General features: G+C 44.3%; 1 protein-coding gene and 1 long non-coding RNA gene across 3 annotated transcripts in view; both read left to right on the top strand.

Moving 5' to 3' along the window:
• Positions 1-408: 408 nt before the first annotated feature.
• The window catches only part of Pip4k2a (phosphatidylinositol-5-phosphate 4-kinase type 2 alpha), a 154,804-nt gene continuing 136,589 nt past the window's right edge, over positions 409-18,623 (top strand). The window contains exon 1 of one of the 2 annotated variants that reach the window (XM_063237931.1): positions 409-840. In XM_063237931.1, coding sequence (XP_063094001.1) covers positions 697-840 — 144 coding nt within the window. In that variant the 5' untranslated portion in view covers positions 409-696. The remainder of the gene's footprint in view (positions 841-18,623) is intronic. The other variant, XM_003463876.5, reaches the window with a different exon arrangement.
• Positions 1,605-18,623, top strand: part of LOC134473499 (uncharacterized) — a 59,250-nt gene continuing 42,231 nt past the window's right edge. The window contains exon 1 of the long non-coding RNA XR_010043747.1: positions 1,605-18,623. This exon is cut by the window's right edge and continues 36,612 nt beyond it. This is a non-coding gene — a long non-coding RNA (uncharacterized LOC134473499).

The following is an 18,623-nucleotide window of genomic DNA, read 5'->3' as shown; positions in this document are numbered from 1 at the left end:
TGAAGGAGCTCATTTCTGGGGTTCTTCGGAAGGCGGCTGGCAGCGCGCCATGTCCCTCCCCCGGTGCGGGGTGCTGCATTTGAGTCTCACGCGCTCCCCTTGCCCTCGGCGCTGGGAAGCAGCGGTTCCCAGGGCCCCCTCCTTTCCCCGGACCCACTAAGTCTCCGGGGCTCCTCCACGCCACTCCTACTCTATTCCATCCTCTCTGGGGAGCAGAAGAGGGCGCCGAGCCCGCACGCCCTGCGCCCCCACCTCGCGGCTGCCCCCGCGCGCCGAGCCCCTCTGCTCCGAGCTCGCGGGCACACGGGCGCAGGCGGCTCGCGGGTAGCGGAGAGCAGCAGCCCGAGCAGAGGGCGCAGCGTAACGGTCCCGCGGCCGCGCCCGCCCCGTGCGTCATGACGCCGGCGCCCAACGCGGAAGCCGCTCGCGGCGCGTCTGGTCCAGCCGCGGGCTGAGCGCGGAGCGACGGCGGGAGCGGGAGCCGGGCCGGGCGCGAGCTCAGGGAGCGCAGCCTGCATCCCCAGCCCGGCCGAGCGCGCAGGCAACGACAGCGAGCGGAGCTGGGCACGGCGCGCCGGGGCTGGGGCCGCCGCCGAGGGGATGCGACTGCTGGCCCGGGCCGGGGTGTAGAGAGGGCGGGTCCCCGGCCTTGGGAGCGCGGCGCTGGGGAGGACGGCGGCGGCGGCGGCGGCGGCCATGGCGACCCCCGGCAACCTGGGGTCCTCCGTCCTGGCGAGCAAGACCAAAACCAAGAAGAAGCACTTCGTAGCGCAGAAAGTGAAGCTCTTCCGGGCCAGCGACCCGCTGCTGAGCGTTCTGATGTGGGGGGTCAACCACTCGGTAAGGCTGGGCTGCGGCGCGCGGTCCCCTTCCTCCTCCTTGTCCTCCTCCTCCTCGTCCTCCTCGCTCCCGTCGGCTTCGGGTACAGCTGAGCGGGGCTGGTGCCGAGCCAGATGGTCCGCGGGTCCTGGCCCACGGGCTGCCCTCCTGCCCCAGTGCCCGTGGCCCCACGAAGTGCGCCCGCGCTTGCTGGCGCGCCTCTCGCGCCCCCTGCGGACCCCTGGCCGGACCCGGCTGTGGGATCCGCTCCGCGTCCGAGCCCTGAGCCCTGCGCCCTGCGCCTTCGAGTGCCTTTTCCGCTCACCCGCACGGTCGCCCGCGGGTCGGTCCCTGTAGTCTAGAAAGTGGGAAGTTTGTGGGGGGTACGGTTCCGCCTCGGCTGTCACCGCCGCCGGATCCGGGCACCGCAGCCGAGGTGAGGGGCGACAGTGGCCTCGGCCGTGGCCAGGGAAACCTGGCCAGGGCGGGGAGCAGCGGGCAGAGCCTGCAGCGGGAGGACGGGGCGAGGCCCCTAAAGACCCAGGAGGTTTGAAATAGCAGTTTTAGTGCTTAGGTCCCTTTTTCCTTTAAAGGCAGTATTGGACATGAGGAGGGGTTTTGGCGAGAAGCAGCCAGCGTGACTGTGGCACTGGCGAGGAGCATCCTCTGCGCTGCTCCTGCATCGTGCTGCCGCTGTCCCCGCCGAAGGGCCCCTGGCGGGGACCCCCCCATCCCCCCGCCAAGCTGAAGTCGCCGCTGCGGAAGGGCGGCCTCGGAGGTGACAGTGGGGCGGTGGGGGGGAGGCGTTCCGCAGGGCGCCCGGGGTAGGTGGGCGGTAGCTGAGGGGCCTGACTTGGTGTGGGGCGGTTTGTTTAAAAGGCCAGAGAGCGGCATTTTGGAAAGGTTAGGTTCACACCCCCCCGCCGGAGGTGGCGATGGACACGCCGCTGCGGGCTATGCGGATTGCGGTTCGAAGATCCGAAATAGCCTCCTGCTGGTTTTACTGCGAGAAACTCGGCAGCTTTCAGCTCCCTGGAGAGGATGGGGAAACCCGATAAGAAATGCTGGCTGAGCTAGGAAAGTTTAAATGAGCTGGTGAATTTTCACCGTGACCTTACCCACTGCAGACAGCGTCTGAGGAGTGTAAACCTGCCCTCTATGTTTGGAATTTCGGCGCCTGGGAGTCCTTTTCAAGCATCCTGCAAATGAGAGAAAACCATGCCCCCCCCCCCCCAGTGAATTAGCAAAGTTGTTTGAAACGAATCAAAAACATTGTTTTCTATTTTTCTTCCCCAAACTGAGGCGGAGAAAAGGAGAAAATGGTGTCAGGCTTGATTGTGTTTGCAATGGAGTGACTTTTAGAAAGTTGAGACATGATTATTTTTTCTCAGTTTATTGCCTTATCTATTGAAATCAACACAATGTAAGTTCCCGACAGCTTCCCCAAGTTTTGTTATAGAAAGTGAAGTGAAAATTTCCCCTTATGATAAACCTGCAATTTAGTTACAGCCTGTTTCCTTAAGCTTTTGTGTCATGTTGACAGTTGGGAGTCCCATATTTATCAGAGTAGGACCGTCCAATAAAAATTAAGAGACGCATACAGTAGTGCTTACTCATATTTATCTCCTCTTATCGGAGTTCCGGTGTTTTGGTCAGGGTTTGTGTCTCGGAGTTTAATTAGTAATGTCAGTATGCTGCTAAAAAAAGTGTGCTCTTCAGGAATTAGTCAGAATTCCATTTACTTTCTAAAAGCTTGTAATTAAAGTTTTTACTGTAAGTGTACATGTCACTACCTTATATTTATGAATCGCTACATTTGTTTTGAAAATATTTTGAAACTAACCAAGGCATATGGAAATAATGTATGATTAGTAGATAGTAAATTTAGTGTTGTTTTCTTTTGCTCTTGAGAAAAGTTAGCAATTCTGAGTACTTGCAGCCAGAAGGATTGACATTTCTATAGTGTATAATGTAAACATGTGATTCATTCAGCAAATATGAATTTGCACACATAAGAGTGCCACCCACTGTGGTAAAGGTTGCTAAAATGCCTCTCTGTTTCTGTCCAGTATCTTTTTTTCTTCATGGCTCTAAGTTTGTAAGAAAGGTCTGTTTCACATCTTTAATTTCCAAGTTGTCTATTTTCTTTAACGAATTATTTTCGAAAAAAGAATGTTGTTGTACATAAAGAGAAAATCTAAACACTTGGATGTCATGTATTTCTGGTTGGTTTCATTTAGTTGAAGTAACTGATATCAGATAGATGTTTTATGATGCCCTTCCATGCATCACACTTCATAGTAGCACGTGAGAATAAATATGTGTGCAGTGTTAAGAATGAGCAAGCCTGCTGTTGTGTATGGGTGGGAACATTAGAATCAGCACAGCAAACAACAGATAATTCAAGTCACCCCTTTCCTTGTGTTTCTAATGTGATTATGCTTAATGGGAAAAAAACCCTAAACTTAACAGTTTTGTCCTTTAAAAGAACTTTCTACTTTAATATGCATAGAATATTTAGAAATAAGCATAAATTTGGAGCACTGAAGGGAAACTGTAGACATCCTATGAGAGTACTGGGAATCTCCTCTATGTTTTGGTTAAAAAGTTAATCAGATCTGTGTTCTAATTCTTCAATTGTATCTGTTGGCCTTGGTCTGTTAACCAGTTCTAGTGTTTGTGTATGTGAAGTGAGGTTGTTGGAATGGATAATTTACAAGTTGTTTTCTGACTTCAACTTTTACAGTAGGTGCTTAATGTGATATTAAGTGCCATAAAATAGAAATAGTATATAATAAATGTTGCATTGCAATAATAACCTTTAAATCCTGCAATATTGAGGGAATTTTCAGAGCCCTGTCTATAGAAGAAAATCTGTGGTGATTTTTAGAGAGTGAAGTACGTTTGCTAGGTTGAGTGTAGTAGCTGAACTGCATTGCAGTCTATTAAGTCAAAGTCTGTTTGACTGAAATGTAAAAAATTGCAATTAAGGTGAAAATGTTCAAGTCCATTGTAGCAGTAATAAAAATCTTGATTTGGGCAGTGCTCTGTGTCAAGAATAAGCTTGCTATTGTGTATCCAATTTGATATGTTACTGCTTTCTAACTTAAAACACCCATCAGTGAATGGATCAGTGCCAATTTTTATTTTAAGGATTTTAGGCAGAGAATATAATTGAATACATAAAGGAAAAGATGACTTAAGAAGGCATTTTTATCTTGTTACATTTAGAATTAAGCTAAAAATGATCAGGCAGTTAACTTCTTAAAATGATATTTTAATAGTATATGGAGTATGTTGAATGATATGAGCTAAGGTTTGTTTTAAATAGATACTGTAAAAGATTTTTATTCACTGTGAAATGTAAGCCTTTTAGAAATTAGTATTTAAAACCCTATGTAAGTATACAAAGGAAGACATTCATTATCTAATATATAGAGATATTGTGAAGGACATGAAGCTTATTTAAAACAAACACAGTACTTAAAGTAGCCAAGTTATTGATGAGTTTTTGTTTGGTTTTGGATGGTTTCAAAGTTAGTAACACAAATGAGTTTCAGCAAAACTTTTAGGTCCTAGGAGTTCTGGGGTCTTATCATAGTGGAAGAAAGGATGGGCAGCCAAACAAACGATGAGAGGAGCCAGGTAGTAAGTGCTGTTGGGACTTTCCTATCTGTTTTTGATTTATTCTTGTTCATAGCTGCCTGGTTTCCTCCACGGCGCAGGGAACTTAGTGGTTTCTGAATTTTGCATTTTGTCATTTCTGCTCCTTCAAAAGGACTTTCTGCATATGATCCGGTTATAAAAATCTCAAGTCAGGAATCTGATTGGTCTGGCCTCAGTGGGTTGTCGTCTCCCCGGGGATTGGGCAGTTATGGGAACATGGCAGTGTCTGTCTGGGGGAGTTGGAGAAGGGGTCCCAGCAACAGCCTGAGCAGACACCCACTTCACGGTGGAGCTGGCATTAATGTTGATTCCTGTGGGCCCTGCCTTTGGAGACCTGTGAGTGCCATGCATACAATAGTGTGCCATGTTCTCTGTGAACGTGAGACTGCCCAGTTTTCCAGGTAGAGCATCCACATCTCATTGTGTGTTTTCAGCAGGGTCAGAGAGACGATACTGTACTGGAGAATGAGTGATCTCCTTTAGGTTCCGGGATTTATATTTGAGCACTGAAAAAAGGAATAAGGAAACTAGGTTAAAAATTGTGTGAATAATTATGAAATGATCTGTACTGAATAACATAATGGAGCAATTAAATTAAAATAACATGGAGCAAGGTATTAGGTGAAACTCACTGAGTATAGTCCAGCCAACTGTTCATTCAGGAACTGATCTTGTATTATTTTTTTTTTCCCTTTACTTTGCAGAGGAAGGAGGCATGTCAAGAAAGACACACATGCTGGTTATGGTGGTGCATGCTTGCAGTCCCAGTGCTAGGGAGGCTGAGGTGGGAGGATCACTACAAGTTCAAGGCTAACCTCAGCTACATAGTGAGTTCAAGGCCTGCCTGAACTGCATAGCGAAACTTTGTCTCAAAAACTCGAAAGAAAGAAAGAAAGACAAACAGATTAGAAGTTTATTATTAGGGAAGTTGTTTTATCTTTTCTAAAACATGGGATTGTGTATTGAGAATGCATTTTCTTCCTATCAAATACCTTAACATGAACTTTAGTTTTCAGAATGCTTCCCCTGGCAGTATGATCTGCTATCCCTTTAGAAAGACTGTCAGCAAGAATTGTAATGAACCAATGAAATCTATATTCAGCCAGAGCATCAGTTCTGCAACTATATACTTCAGTTTTGTTTTTTTTTTTTTTCGACACAGGGTCTTGCTATGTAGTCCAAGCTCATTTTGAACCCACTGTATAGCCCAACGTAGCCTAAAACTCATGGCAGTCCTCCTGCCTCAGCCTCCGAGTGCTGGGATTATAGGTGTGTGCCACCATGCCTGGTTATACTTTGAAATAGAGCTTTTGGAATTGAAAAGAATTCAGGTTACTAGGCAGGATTGTTTGTGGTCTCACAGATTAGGTTCAAATTCTGGCTCCATCACTTCTGAGCTCTTTGAGCAGGTTATGTAGCTTTTTAAGCCTGAATTTATGTAATTTTTAAATGGTGATATCGATGCTTACCACATAGGGTTATTCTGAGGGTTAAATGAGATAACATATTTAAAGGTTCGAACTGTAATTGACACATAATAATTCAGTAAACCATTCCTAAAATGATAAAAATTTGACTGTAGTTAGAGCACTAGATCAGTGTGTCTCCCAAGTGTCGGAGATGTAAGTCACTTGCAGACAAGCTTCCTGCTCAGTAGGTCTGTTGGGGGTGAGGCCTGAGATGTGCGTTTTAACGTGGACTCAAGCTTTGCTGACGCTGCTCGTCCAGGAGCAAGGCAGTAGGAGGAGCAGCTTTGCAAGTTAGGATGAATACTGAGAAGTTGTCCCCTGATTATATGTGATGAGAATGGTGACCCCAGAACAGAATTAGGAAAGTGAGAGTGAGGGTTGTACATTGGAAAAGAGTAAAGTAGTTTTGAGGAAATGTTGACTTGAAGGTGGTGCTGGTGGATAGTCCAACCGCAGTGTGTCCCTTAAGTCAGCAAGGTGGGATTAGAGCTCGAGAGCAGGATTGAGGCTGGGCAGGGAACTGGCACCTACAGCCATAGAGGTGAGATTCCTGAGGGGAATGTGGAAATAGTGAAGACTCTTGGCGTTGAGGGAAAGACAGAGGAAGAACAGGCAGCAGGAGACAGCTCAGCAAAGAGGCTGGAGAGTCAGATGTGCTAGAGAGCTTGACGTTGGGGATGTGCTTTTCCAGAGCAGTTGATTCAAGCCTGAAGGTTTAAGGAGTGAATGCGTGACTTAGAGGCAGCATCTCTTTATTGGAAGGTTTAGAAGTGGGAATTGAAAGGTGCCATTTAGCTTAGGAATGTCTAGGGATTTTTCCTTGTCTTGACCTCTTCCTTATTCATACCTCCATTTATCCTAGCCAGGTTTATTATTTCTGTCTTTTCCTAGACTGTTAGTATAACCTCCTAGCTAAATTCCATGTTTGTTTTATGTACTTTTTTTTTTTTTTTTTGGTGTCACTGAGCCCTATGATAGTTGATTACAAACCATCAACCCATTTATGCTTTTAAGCAAGTAAGTGAAAATACAGAAGATGCCTCTTGTCAAGTTCGCAGATTATTCGAATTCCATATGTGGACCACTTGGGAATGTAGAACCCAGTTAAGAACCTTTAGAAGAATATGGTGCTTTAGAAAGGATATTACTGTGGAGGCTTACTCTGGGAGTTAAGTAAGTTTGTGCAGATGATGCTGTAATTACAAAGAGGTTACATACTGAGGTTACATACCCACCCTTATCACACCTAACTTACCAAGCATCATAGCTTAGCCTTGCTGACTTTAAACGTGCTCAGAGCTGGGCATGTGGTACATGCTTGTAATCAAAGCCAAGTGTAACCATAACCCAAGTGTTATGGAGATACTTTTATGCACAAATAACTTGAGTATCAAGAATGCTATGGCTGGGGGCATTAACTAGGAAGATGTTGGGCTGAGGATGTGGCTCCGTGGTAGATGCTAGCTCGGTCAGAGTCCTGGATTCCGTCCCTAGCATTGCAAGGGGAAAAGGAGATACTGAGCAAAGCCATGAAAGAGGCAAAGGGCTTAGATAGGAAAGTGCCCAGGGGACAAACATTGCAGGTCAAGGGACCCACTGGTGCCAAGTCCTGACTTCCATAAACTGCAAGGAATCTGTGTGGCCGAAGCAGAGTGAGAGAGGAGCCTGGAATGGTAGCAAAGGAAGACAAAGATGGTAACAGGAGCGCGGGTACCATTGCTTCTGCTTGGGGGACTTTGAGAAGACTCGGGGAAGTGATGTCAAGGGCCTTGAAAAGTAGGCAGGATCTCCCTGCTGCAGAAGACAGGAAACAGTGTCTGGGCCTAGGGGCTCAGCCACTGACAAAAGTAAACGGAGCAGAGCAACTGTTCTGCTGTGGCCTTACTGCTCACCGTGGTTTCCTGAACAGTGGCATCAGCCACCACCCAGGAAGCTGTTAGCAGTGCGGAGTCTTGGGCTTCCCTGCAGGCCTGCTGGAGCAAGCTATGCTTTTTACTAGAGAGGCGATTTGTGTGTTTGGAGAGGAATTGCTGGGGTAATCTTTGCTTTCCAGCTCCACATTCCTTGGTTGTGCCCCAGAGATTGGGGAGGGGGATTCTGAGCCACTGGGGCACATTAGCTCTTACTTAGCGTCATCCAGAACAGCCTGTTTTTATCTTCCTTGTTTTCATGAGGGCACTGGATATAATTGGTAGGAGAAAAAAAGGTTCTGTTGCCAAGAAGATTGCAAACCACAGAAGTAAGTTGTGGGGCATATTAAGATGTGATTGAAATAGTTTGATGCCATATTTAAAGTACTAAGCAGTTGATGACAAAAAACAAACAGTTCTGAAGAGGGACACTATAACTTACCCTAACTCTCTTTCTAAAGTTAATATGTTTGCAGTACAGTTGCATTCCTCTTGGGGAATTGGTACATACACATACAACATTTTAATCATTTTTTTCTTTCCCTTCCCTTCCCCACCCTCCATCTCCCATCACCCCCATGTCCTTCCCATCTCCTCCACTCTAAACAGCAAATGGCACCATGACCCAGGAGTGCCCTAGTGTGCTCCGTAGTCTCCGAAGTACTTTCTTGCCTTTCCCTTTTGTGTTGGACTTCTCTCTAGTGTCTTGTCCCCTTGTCTCCTCCCAGCTGATCTCCTGGGTTAGAAAACATTGTACAAGTGAAGGCCACTGACATCGAGCCTGCACTCCTACCATCCAACCTGTTGACTTTTGGACTGCTGACCCTTCAGTCTGCCAGCGTGCCAAAGGGCTGCAGTCCCCAGGTTGGTCAGCCCTAGCCATGCTCTCAATTAGGAAAATTTAAATTCAGCATCTTATATCAAGTCATACGTGATTCGTGGCTCTGAATTGGACTGTGTGGTCACGGGCCTTGCCCATCCTTGCAGCACCTTCCACTGGGCAGTGCTTGCTGGGCTAGGACTTCCCATCCCAAAAACAAAATAAACTGCAGTCACAACAAAAGTGTCCCTCTGCTCTCCTGGGTCTCACCACGGCTACCAAGCAGCTTCCCTGCTCCCTCCCAAGTTTGTCTCCTGTGATCTGCAGCTGCCCACTTACCTCTGCCCTTTGTTAGACACTGCTGTCCTCGGTTTCAGCTGTGGTGCCCTCTTCTGCTTCACTGGCATTTGTTTTTTGGAACCCTGTTGATTTAGCCTTTGAATGTTTCAGTGCGCTCTTTCCCACTGGTAGGCATCTCAGAGGTCCCAGACAGGACTCATGATCATCTCCTACTCCACTCTATCCACTGCCATGCCCAAAACTAGTATTTTCCTCCTCTCAGAAAGTAGGTCACTGCCCCTACACAGGGGCTTAAGCCAAGAGCCCAGGCTAGTGGTGGGGAACCTGTGGCCCTCATGCTGCAGACCACTTGTTATCACTGAAAGCTCTAAAAGGTCCACCACCACTGGTGTAGGCCTTAACCTGGATTCCTCTTTTGTTCGTTGCTTCTTCTCACCCAGGTCTGAGTCTTGCATCTGAATAGTCTCCCTGCTTAAGTCCTCTTCTCTTGAGCCCTGTATTCCTGTAGCATTGCTCCCCCTAGATTAACCCTTGCCTCACTTCAGTCCAAATTGTCCATAACAGTTACAGAGCAACTATTCTAAAAGGTGTGTAACATTGTGTCACTTTCTCAGTTAAACTTCATGGCTTCTTCCCCTTGCATTTGGAATAAAATCGGGCTCTTCTTTCTGGCTTACAAGATCTTACTGCTCCGGCCCTGCTCCCCTCTGTGCTCTCACTGGCACACTCTCCCTGCCCCCACCGCCATTCCTCCCCCACCAGCCACAGTGGAATAGCCACGCCTGTCTTTTTCTAGTCCTTAAACAAAACAAGCTCAGAGCAGCCCGGAGTGCCTACATTTATTTTCCCTTGGTCTGTATCTAGAACCTTCTTCCCTCAGATCTTTGAGTCAGCCTTAGTCATATTAGTGTCTTAGTTAAAGGATTGCTTTCTCCGGTGACCTCTGACTTCCTAATCTAAGGCAGGCCCCTACTATGTTAGTCTTTTATTTTTTCCGAGACAGTCTACTTGAGCTGTTTGAGTGTTTCTTAATTATCTCCCCCAACTAGAACATGAAATCCACAGTGATCCAGAATTCATAATGTTTACTAGCTGTATTCTCACACCTAAAGCAGTGCTTTTATTAGAGTGGTGCTCAACAAATACCATATTAATGAACGAGTAGAACTGGAACCCTGTACAGTAGGCCTTTGGTGCTCTGCCACTGCACCATGAGCCCTTCCAGATTAAGTTTTCATCATCATGTAGTTTATTTTTGTTACCATCAAGCACTGTATTTAGAGATTTTTTTTTTTTTTTTTGCCAGTGCTTGTGGAGTACGTTAGAAAGTGGGGAAAACTTGCTGCAAGGTGATGATAAGAGGTGTGTGGTACCCGCCGCCTGTGTCAAGGAAAGAGCCTCTGTTTCCAGAGCAAGTGGGAACTCTGCCTGGAGGTGAAGCAGGTTCAGAGAGCAAACAGCTTCCCTCCACCACGTCCCAGTGCCAAAGACTCACTGAGTGACTTGTGTGAAGACCAGGGATGCAGTCACGTGGAATGAGTGTCCTGCAGTGCTTTTACTGACTTGTTCCTTGTAGTTCAGTCCTTTAATGGAACCAGGCTTGCCTTTAAAATTCTGGTGTTCAGAAGTCTGCCACAAGTTAAGTAAGAGTCTCTAGACATGATTAAGAATTGTAACAATCCTGATTTCTCCAATCTTCACTTTTTCTTTGATGCTTTATTTCTGCTGGATCTTTCTGGTGATGCTTCATTGCTGTGTGTGTTTGGTTTGTTTGGCCAAGAGCTATCCCTTTCCCGTGGCCAATAAGGATTCTTTGAGTCACGGGGTGAAAGTATGACCTTCCAGAGAGAGTTGTTTATCTTTTCCAGTGTTTAGGGGCACTTGGACTGGCCATCTCCAACTAAATTCACAGCTGGGAATTCTGTGGGCTACTTTGTGATACAAATTTGGGCTGCAGTCTCATCAGAGTGGAATGGGTTGATATTTTTGGTGACCCTTAGCCCGAGGGCTTGGCCCTTTTCATTGTAGCCTGATGGAAAAAGGGTTTTCTGTTGAAGCCCCCCTTGGGGTGGACCCTGGGCTCCGACTTCCATCCTTTTCAACCCACTGGGTCAGTAAAGCTCTTAGAGCTGATGGTGTCTGTCACTGACTTACTGCTTTATGTCCAGCTTGCACTTTGATTTGGCAGGGCACTTCTCTCCTACTTCGTTAGAACTTTGCTGCCTGTAAGAACATGTTCTAAAAAGTGTCTTTGAATTCAGAATGTGTACTTCTTTTCAAAGGCACAGTTGATGTAATAATCCTATCAGCAGAATTAGAAATCAGTACCACAGTTTCTTTTTCTGGTGCTGGGGATGGAACTCCGGGCCTTGGATATATTTGGCAGATACTCTACCCCTGAGCAGCACCCCCATATAGCACCAGAGTTTCTTAAGAGAGTAGATGACAGGCTGTAAGAAAGAAGGTGAAAGGTCAGAGCCCTGGGGCAATTCCAGCACCTTTCCCAGGAGTCAGCAGGACCAGAGGAGGAACTAGAGGAAGGAAAGAAACCTCTCTGTCAAGTAGGTGCCAGGCAGTGGGAACCTGAGTTTGTTTTTCCTGGCACATTTGTGCAGGTAGACCTTACATGGCTTCTGCAATTTACCTGTCCCTAGATCTAAATGCATTCATGTTGTAATGGTCACTGTGAATCCTAATTTCAGAGTGAGACAAGTCAGCTGCCATCATGCAGACCTGTAATCCTGGCTACTAAGAAGGCTGAGGCAGGAGGATTGCAGGTTCAAGTTTAGCTGAGCAACATGGAGAGAGTCTGTTTCAGCAATGAAGCGGAGAGGGTAGGGAGAGAAAGAGTTGGTGACCATCCAGGTTCAGCAGCCAATTATGGCTAAAAGCCAGGTTTCCTGTAGCACAGATGTGGCTGCCATGCACTACCAGAATGAGAGCGATGGCCATGGAGTCCTAGGGAGCAGGCCACCACTACCTCCTTTGCAGACAAACGTTGCTGCCCGGCAAAGGATCTGAGCAACAGAGGATCTGTGAGCAATCTAGGGGGAGACAGTTGAGTTTGAATGGGGCCATGTAATTCTTTAGGCATTGGGTGGTCTTTACGCTGGTGAAGAAGCTGCAAAAAGTAGGGTAGCCACAGGATAAGCAGCCTCTGCAAAAGCACAGCCCCTTAGAGGGCACGTGGCATTGTCAGGAGATTGGTGGATCTTCTTCAGGAGCCAGTCTGCTTCCGTTCTTTTACTTTTATCGTTTTATTGTTTTATGCATTTCCATTCTTAAGGACATATTTGGGTTTAAATTGCTTCTGTTTACACTGTCTCTGGAGACACAACCATTTAGTATTAGAATCATATCTGAGAGTTGCTGGATAATCTGATCTGTGCAGTTTGGTGTTACTCGTAATTCTAATAAACCTGCTTTTTTTTTTTTTTTTTTTTTTTTTTTTTTGTGGAAGGTGTTCAGTAGGAGGCAACCCATGAATGATGTCTGCAGCACGCCCTGCATAAAGGCCTTGGCTGTGGGGAAGACCCCCGGGGAGCTAAATCTCAGCTGTCGCCTGCATCATGGGAAGGGGCTGCATTCACCAAAGGAGGCCCCCTTTGCCCCTGCCCACACAGAGCTGGTGCCTCCTGTGGTATTCACAGAGCTGCCCTGTGTGCTGGCAGCCCGCATCACCTGCTTTTCTCAGGTCACTCGCCCAGTGTTTCTCAGGCCAAATTCTCAAGCGTAGATATTTTTTAGGAAGTTCTCAGGAGGTGCTTGGGCCAGAAAGAAAGTGAGATTTATAAAGTCCTCTTGCAGATTTGAATCTGCTTTAGAAAATGCATGCTAATGCAGTCTTTTTCTGCTGTACACCTATTTCTGCTTTAAAATCAGTTTGTGTAAGACAGGCAAGAGGGAATGTAATACCAGATGCGGGAATCAGTCAATACACAGCCTTCCGTGAGTTCCTGGCAGGTGGGTACCCACCGGTAGGGGCAGCTATAGAATTCAGGGGCTCAGTTATTCCATGTGTTACTTCCATCAAGCAGTCTTCTTTTGTTTTTAAAGCAGGTTGATACCAGTTTTTACAGTCAGCTGTGGTCCATGTGACTCAAGTTGTATTCAGTCCAAAGCGTTTCATGGCAGGCAGAATTCTTTTAACATAAGTATAGTCAGGAATTTGTAGTTGCTTGTCTCGTCAGACTACTTGATCTATGGATCATTCAGATGAATCTACTCTGCTCCGGAGATATATGGTGTTATCTACTGGGTCCATAATGACCGTGTATGTATTTGCTTTTCAAAGGTTGGATGTTATCATTCTGTGCTTGTGCAGGTTGGCTTGGAGCTTGATTCTGTAGCTACTGTGTCATTTTTGTCCCTCAGCCCTGCTCATTTCAGCTTAGACAGCCATGCAGGGGAGTAAATATTTGACCAGGGAATGGGGTACCCATGTCTCTTTCTGTGTAGGTGGTAGATAACTGGGAAGAAAAAAAAATGGTGTACTTTTAATATTCAGCTCTTGCACCATAGAAAAAGTATTTTTTTTTTTTCTAAAGAAGTGAAACTCCTGAGAATCTTGAAGGAACAAAAGCAGAGCTCTGGGAAAGAAAGGAAAGGTCATGCTTATAAACCAAAGCTACCCAGAGCAACTTCCACTTATGTGGATGTGCTTTATTGTGACAGTGGCGACCATAGCTGACAGTTTTACGGGACCTACGTTACTATTTGACATGGATATAGACTTTATAAAGTTAACCCTTAGATAAAAATGTGTTTTAAAACTGGACCTTAAGTGACTTAGTTTTCAAAGCTTGAATTCAATAGAAAATTAAAGACCTTTTAGAAAAAATGATAATGTATACTTAACTTGGATGATTATCTGAGAATTATTTCTTATTCTATTATTACAGTACGTAAAAGTATTAAATGTTTGGCAGAAAAACAGCATTCCAAATAGGCTTTGGTGAAGTAGATAATGTTTCACCATAAATGACCTACATGTAATTTTTTTATTAATTTCAAATTAAAACATGGATATATCAATCTTTTATGTCCTTTTTAGATTTAAGAAAGTACTTTGTTTCCTTGTGAAATTTTTCTGCAAGGCTTCTAAGAATATTCTGTATAGAGAAGTATTTTCAGTAGGATTGTTTTCCAGTAGTACCTAGAATGACCAAATAATATTGTCATCAATTGATTGAAGTTCTTTTGCTCAGTTCAGATGGAAATCTCAAGTGGGCAAAATATAACTCCTTTAACAGCTCTGGGCTTTGATTGCCAGTAGCCTTTATTGTAGCTTCTAGCATCTCCTAGCCAATGCAGTCAGCTCTTCAGCTACCAAGCTTGTCTCCTTGCTGAGACAAAATGCCCAACACCCAAAATGAAGGAGGGAAAGATCTATTTAGCTTACAGTTTTTGGAGGTTTCAGTCCATAGTCATCTGGCTGCACAGCAGGGTGGCATGGCACTGGGACAACACTTTAAGACAGCAGCCAGACCCCCCACAAAAAAAGCCTCTTCTCCTCCCCTATATTTACACAGGCCACCCCTCCCCACCTGAACCCCTCCTTGCCTTTAGGGCAGGTACAGCACTCACAAAATCTCTTTGTCCTCCTATGCAAAGGAGGACCTCCTATGCAAAGTAACAACCCTTGGCTCCCTGCTAAGTTTCTGTTAAACTTCTAAACTTCTCAAAGTAGACACAATGTATCAACCATAACAGTTCATACCCACTTTGGCAACTTTCTGGAGCTCTTCCAACAGCTTTGCTGTCTCTCTGGGGTCTTCTGTAGGTTTCCCTGGTCACTGGCACCTGTCAAGGACATTTGATGTTGCTGGTCTCTGCAGCCAGTGTCTTTTGGTTGCTGCTGGTCTCCTGGGGCAGTCTCTGTGGGGGCTAGCATCCTCTAGTGTGTGGTAGTTCTTTTTAATGCCCACATTCCCTAGGATAAAATTTGCTAGTAGATTTACAGGACAACTCAAGCAAGGCTTTTTTGGGACCAGTGCAACATCAGGATGCAGGTAGCACCCCAAAAGGAGCCCTTCTTTTGCCACCCAAGGGCCGTGAGGGAGGAACCCAGGCCACATGCACAGTTTTGTGTACTACTTAAGAACTTTTCAAGTGATGACATTGTAGAGCTGTCTGGAGGTTACAGGGTAGAATGGCTGCAGGGCAGAGTCATCGGGATTGGTCTCAGATTCAAGCTGCTGCAGCCAAGGGAGATACCTCTTGGTGTGGCTGGGGGCACCTACGACAGCCACAGCCTTCATAGTGATAACTGTCTTGGCAGAATTTCAGGAGAAGCCTACTACTGACTGCTCCCTCATCTCTACGAAAATGGTGGGATGAATCGTGACTGCCGCTACTTTTAAAGTCTCCAAAAGGGCTAGCACATGTGGATCACAAACTTTCAGAGCTTTGAGACTTGGGGGCTGTCAGCACCTGTGTTCTTGGCTGCTTCTCAGAGAAGGGACAAGCAGTTCCTATAGTGTTGGGAATGGAGGTGGGGTGGTACAGGAAGAACCCTGCCAGTGCTGGGAGGACCCTGTGACTGTTCATCCCTGCCCCCCAGGAAGCCAGGGGAAGGGGCGTGGCAGCTGCCAGTCAGTTCATGCCCCTTTCTGGCTGAGGGAAACGGAAGAGTGGTGCTCTGTTTCTTGTTTTTATCTCATTATTTGAGAATAAGCTTACTTCCATTTCTGTACCTCCAACATGAGGGACGATTTAGGAACTCATTTCAGTTATTCTGATAGCATGTGGAATTGTCATAATGAGTTAAGCAAAATGCATACATTTACTTACAGTTGTTGGATACACCAAATGAGAAGCCCCTATGTCCCTCAGAAGCCCAAACCCAAACATGGGTCTTTTGTAATAATACAAGTTGGAAGTAATAAGAGTAAATGTTCTTGAGTGAGATATTTGGGTTAATGTGATGTATCTGCAGTACTGAAATGTTCCACATTCATTACACATGCTGATAGAAGTTGGTCTATTGATGTGGAGCAGCAGCAATTGATATGTTGAGTGAAACAGAGCCAATGTGTGTTGATTGCTTATATCTCTTGGGAAAGGGGAGAGATTATTAATGATTTTTTCACTTTCTACTTATATCTTTTTATAGGTTGATTTTTTAAAAAAATGTATGCAGTCCTATTAAAACAGGAAAAATGCATTCTAAAATGAGATGGGTACTGACAAGCAATATTTTATATCTTGAATTTAAAGATGAAATAATTCTATGTTTTGGTTGGTGAAATAGACATATTTGCTTGGTTATATTTATGGGATTATTTTTCTTTGGGTAGCCTTTCCTGGAAATCCTTTGAATAAAAGACATGGTATTGGAAGAAATGATTAATAAATTATTTTTAAAGTTGTCACTTGTTGCAAGTTTGGAGGAAACAAAAATAAATTGATAAAACGATAAACTAGTTTACCTGCAAGTATCTAAGTTTTTATTTTGTATCTCATAAGTGGATAAAGTTGAGCATGTGATCTCAGTATATAAATTTTTATTTATAAATTTCATCTGTGTACAATATCACATTTTATGTTTGTTTCATATTACACATAAATTTTCACAGAATGCATTAAAGATAAATACAGCTAAAAACTTTCTCTGGTTAATGATTATTGTTGGTTCTTATCCAGATGGTTATGTGGACTTCATTTTTTAAAATGTTGATGAATCCTTTGCAGCAAAACAATCTGGTGTTCTGGTCCTACATTCAACTTACTTTGCTGTTGTTTTTGATGTTTTTTGTTTTTCAAAGCCAAGGCCTTGAGTGTGCTAGGCAAGTGCTACATCACTGAGCTGTACACCCTGTTTAATTTTAAAATACATAATAGGTAGTAAATTATCTCACAAAGCTAAACTAATCCAAGTGACTGAAGCATATTACTGTTTTTATTAACTAGTGATTTTCATATTCAGATAATCTGTCAGTTACTTAAAAATTTTGTCTAAAATTTGGCAAATTTCTAATTTCTTTGATAGAATTATGTTCTTATAAAGTATGCCACAGTTTATATTCATAAGGATGTAGATGTGTTTAAAAATGTTAAAAAACTTTATATGTTCATTGCAAAGTTTAAAATAGGCTTAAAATTAGTTAGAAAAGTGGAAGTACTCCATAAATAACAAAAGCACATTTGTTTTCAAATGCTTTCTCCATAGTATGAATTTCTTTCCAAAAAAGCAGTTGTTTGCTTGCACTTGACTAAATAACCTTATTTTTAAAAAATATCTGAGTCACATATTACGAATCACCGCCTACAGTCATAGAGCAGCTTAGAAAATTTGGAACAAAGTGTATTTATGTAGAAGAAAAAATGTTAATCATCCTTAAAACAGTTCTTCTATATATTTTGCCTTAAGGGAATTAACTAGAAACTTCTGTACAGTGCAGAACGTTTTTGTGGTCTTTTTTGCCCCATTATTGTAAAGGTTGTTTCTGTTTTAATGCTATATAGGTAGAATCTTCCGAAATAAACTGAACAGATGACAGAGTGGCCCACTGATGACCATGGTTATATAAGTGACATGCACGCATCTAGTGTGTGAACTTCACTGTGGATTGCTGATAGTGATAAAAGCTGCATTTCTTAGCTTTAACAGGAAATTTATTGTAAGTAGATAGGTGCTCGATGTTCTTGTGTCCTCTAGATCATCTCACAACTTCCCCAAAAAAGTCACTTAGGAGATTTTCAGTTACAGTATGTACGTGAGGGAAAGAGTCGCTGCAGGTTTATAGTCTTTCGTCAAGTTCTCTTCATTTTTCAGGTTCCATTTCCCAATTATTAAACAGTAGAGCCAGATGGTACTGTGGACCACCTCCCCCATCCTGTTTGATAAATTGAAAGAAAAGAATAACGGACACTCAACAGTACTGTCCACACTAGAATTTTGTTCTCCTACTGGGAACCATGCTTGTTACGTATATTAAATTCATCTACTAATAGTATGTTGCTAACTAGCAGCTCCTTGGTTGCATAGGGGTGGGGGTCTGTCTCTTGTTATCTTTGTTCCTGATGACTAATTTCCTTCTTCAGTCCCTTTACTCTGTTCCTTTGCATCCCAGCCATATGGCCTTGAAGTCTGTATTGTTCTCTTTTTGTTTCCTATTGCAGACTCATGCTTCATTTATGATCAGAATGTGAAGCATGCTCACAATTTCTCATTTCCTGAGAAGTTGCATTCTAAGTATATCAAGATGCAATGTAGAATCACTGTGATTCTTTTTAGTGGTAAAGGTAAAGTCCTTAGGTCTACTACCCAAAAGCTTTAAACACTTTTAAAAATAAAGCATAGCCAGACATGGTGGTGTACACTTGTAATCCCAGCACTTGGGAGACCAAGGCAGGAGGATCATTGCAAGTTCGAGAGCAGCCTGGGCTACAGAGTGAGCTCAGGCCAGCCTAAAATGTACAATGAAACACTATCTCAAAAAGTCAAAAATAAATAAATAGATTTTTAAAAATCAAGTATTAGGAAATACGTATTTTACACAGTCATTGTGAAGGAAACTGGCTTTCGAGCTTGAAACCTGAGTCTCTATTTCTAACCTTCCATGGCAAAACTGCTTTTCTAGTGGGAAGATAAATACTGGTTTATTTTCATTCCCTGTTTCTGAGAGAAATGTGTTA

The sequence above is a fragment of the Cavia porcellus genome, unplaced genomic scaffold, assembly GCF_034190915.1.
Source record: "Cavia porcellus strain 051 isolate PalLab524CR breed Dunkin Hartley unplaced genomic scaffold, mCavPor4.1 scaffold_27, whole genome shotgun sequence".
Classification (NCBI taxonomy): Eukaryota; Metazoa; Chordata; class Mammalia; order Rodentia; family Caviidae; genus Cavia; species Cavia porcellus.
This window is presented reverse-complemented; position numbering and strand designations above follow the sequence as displayed.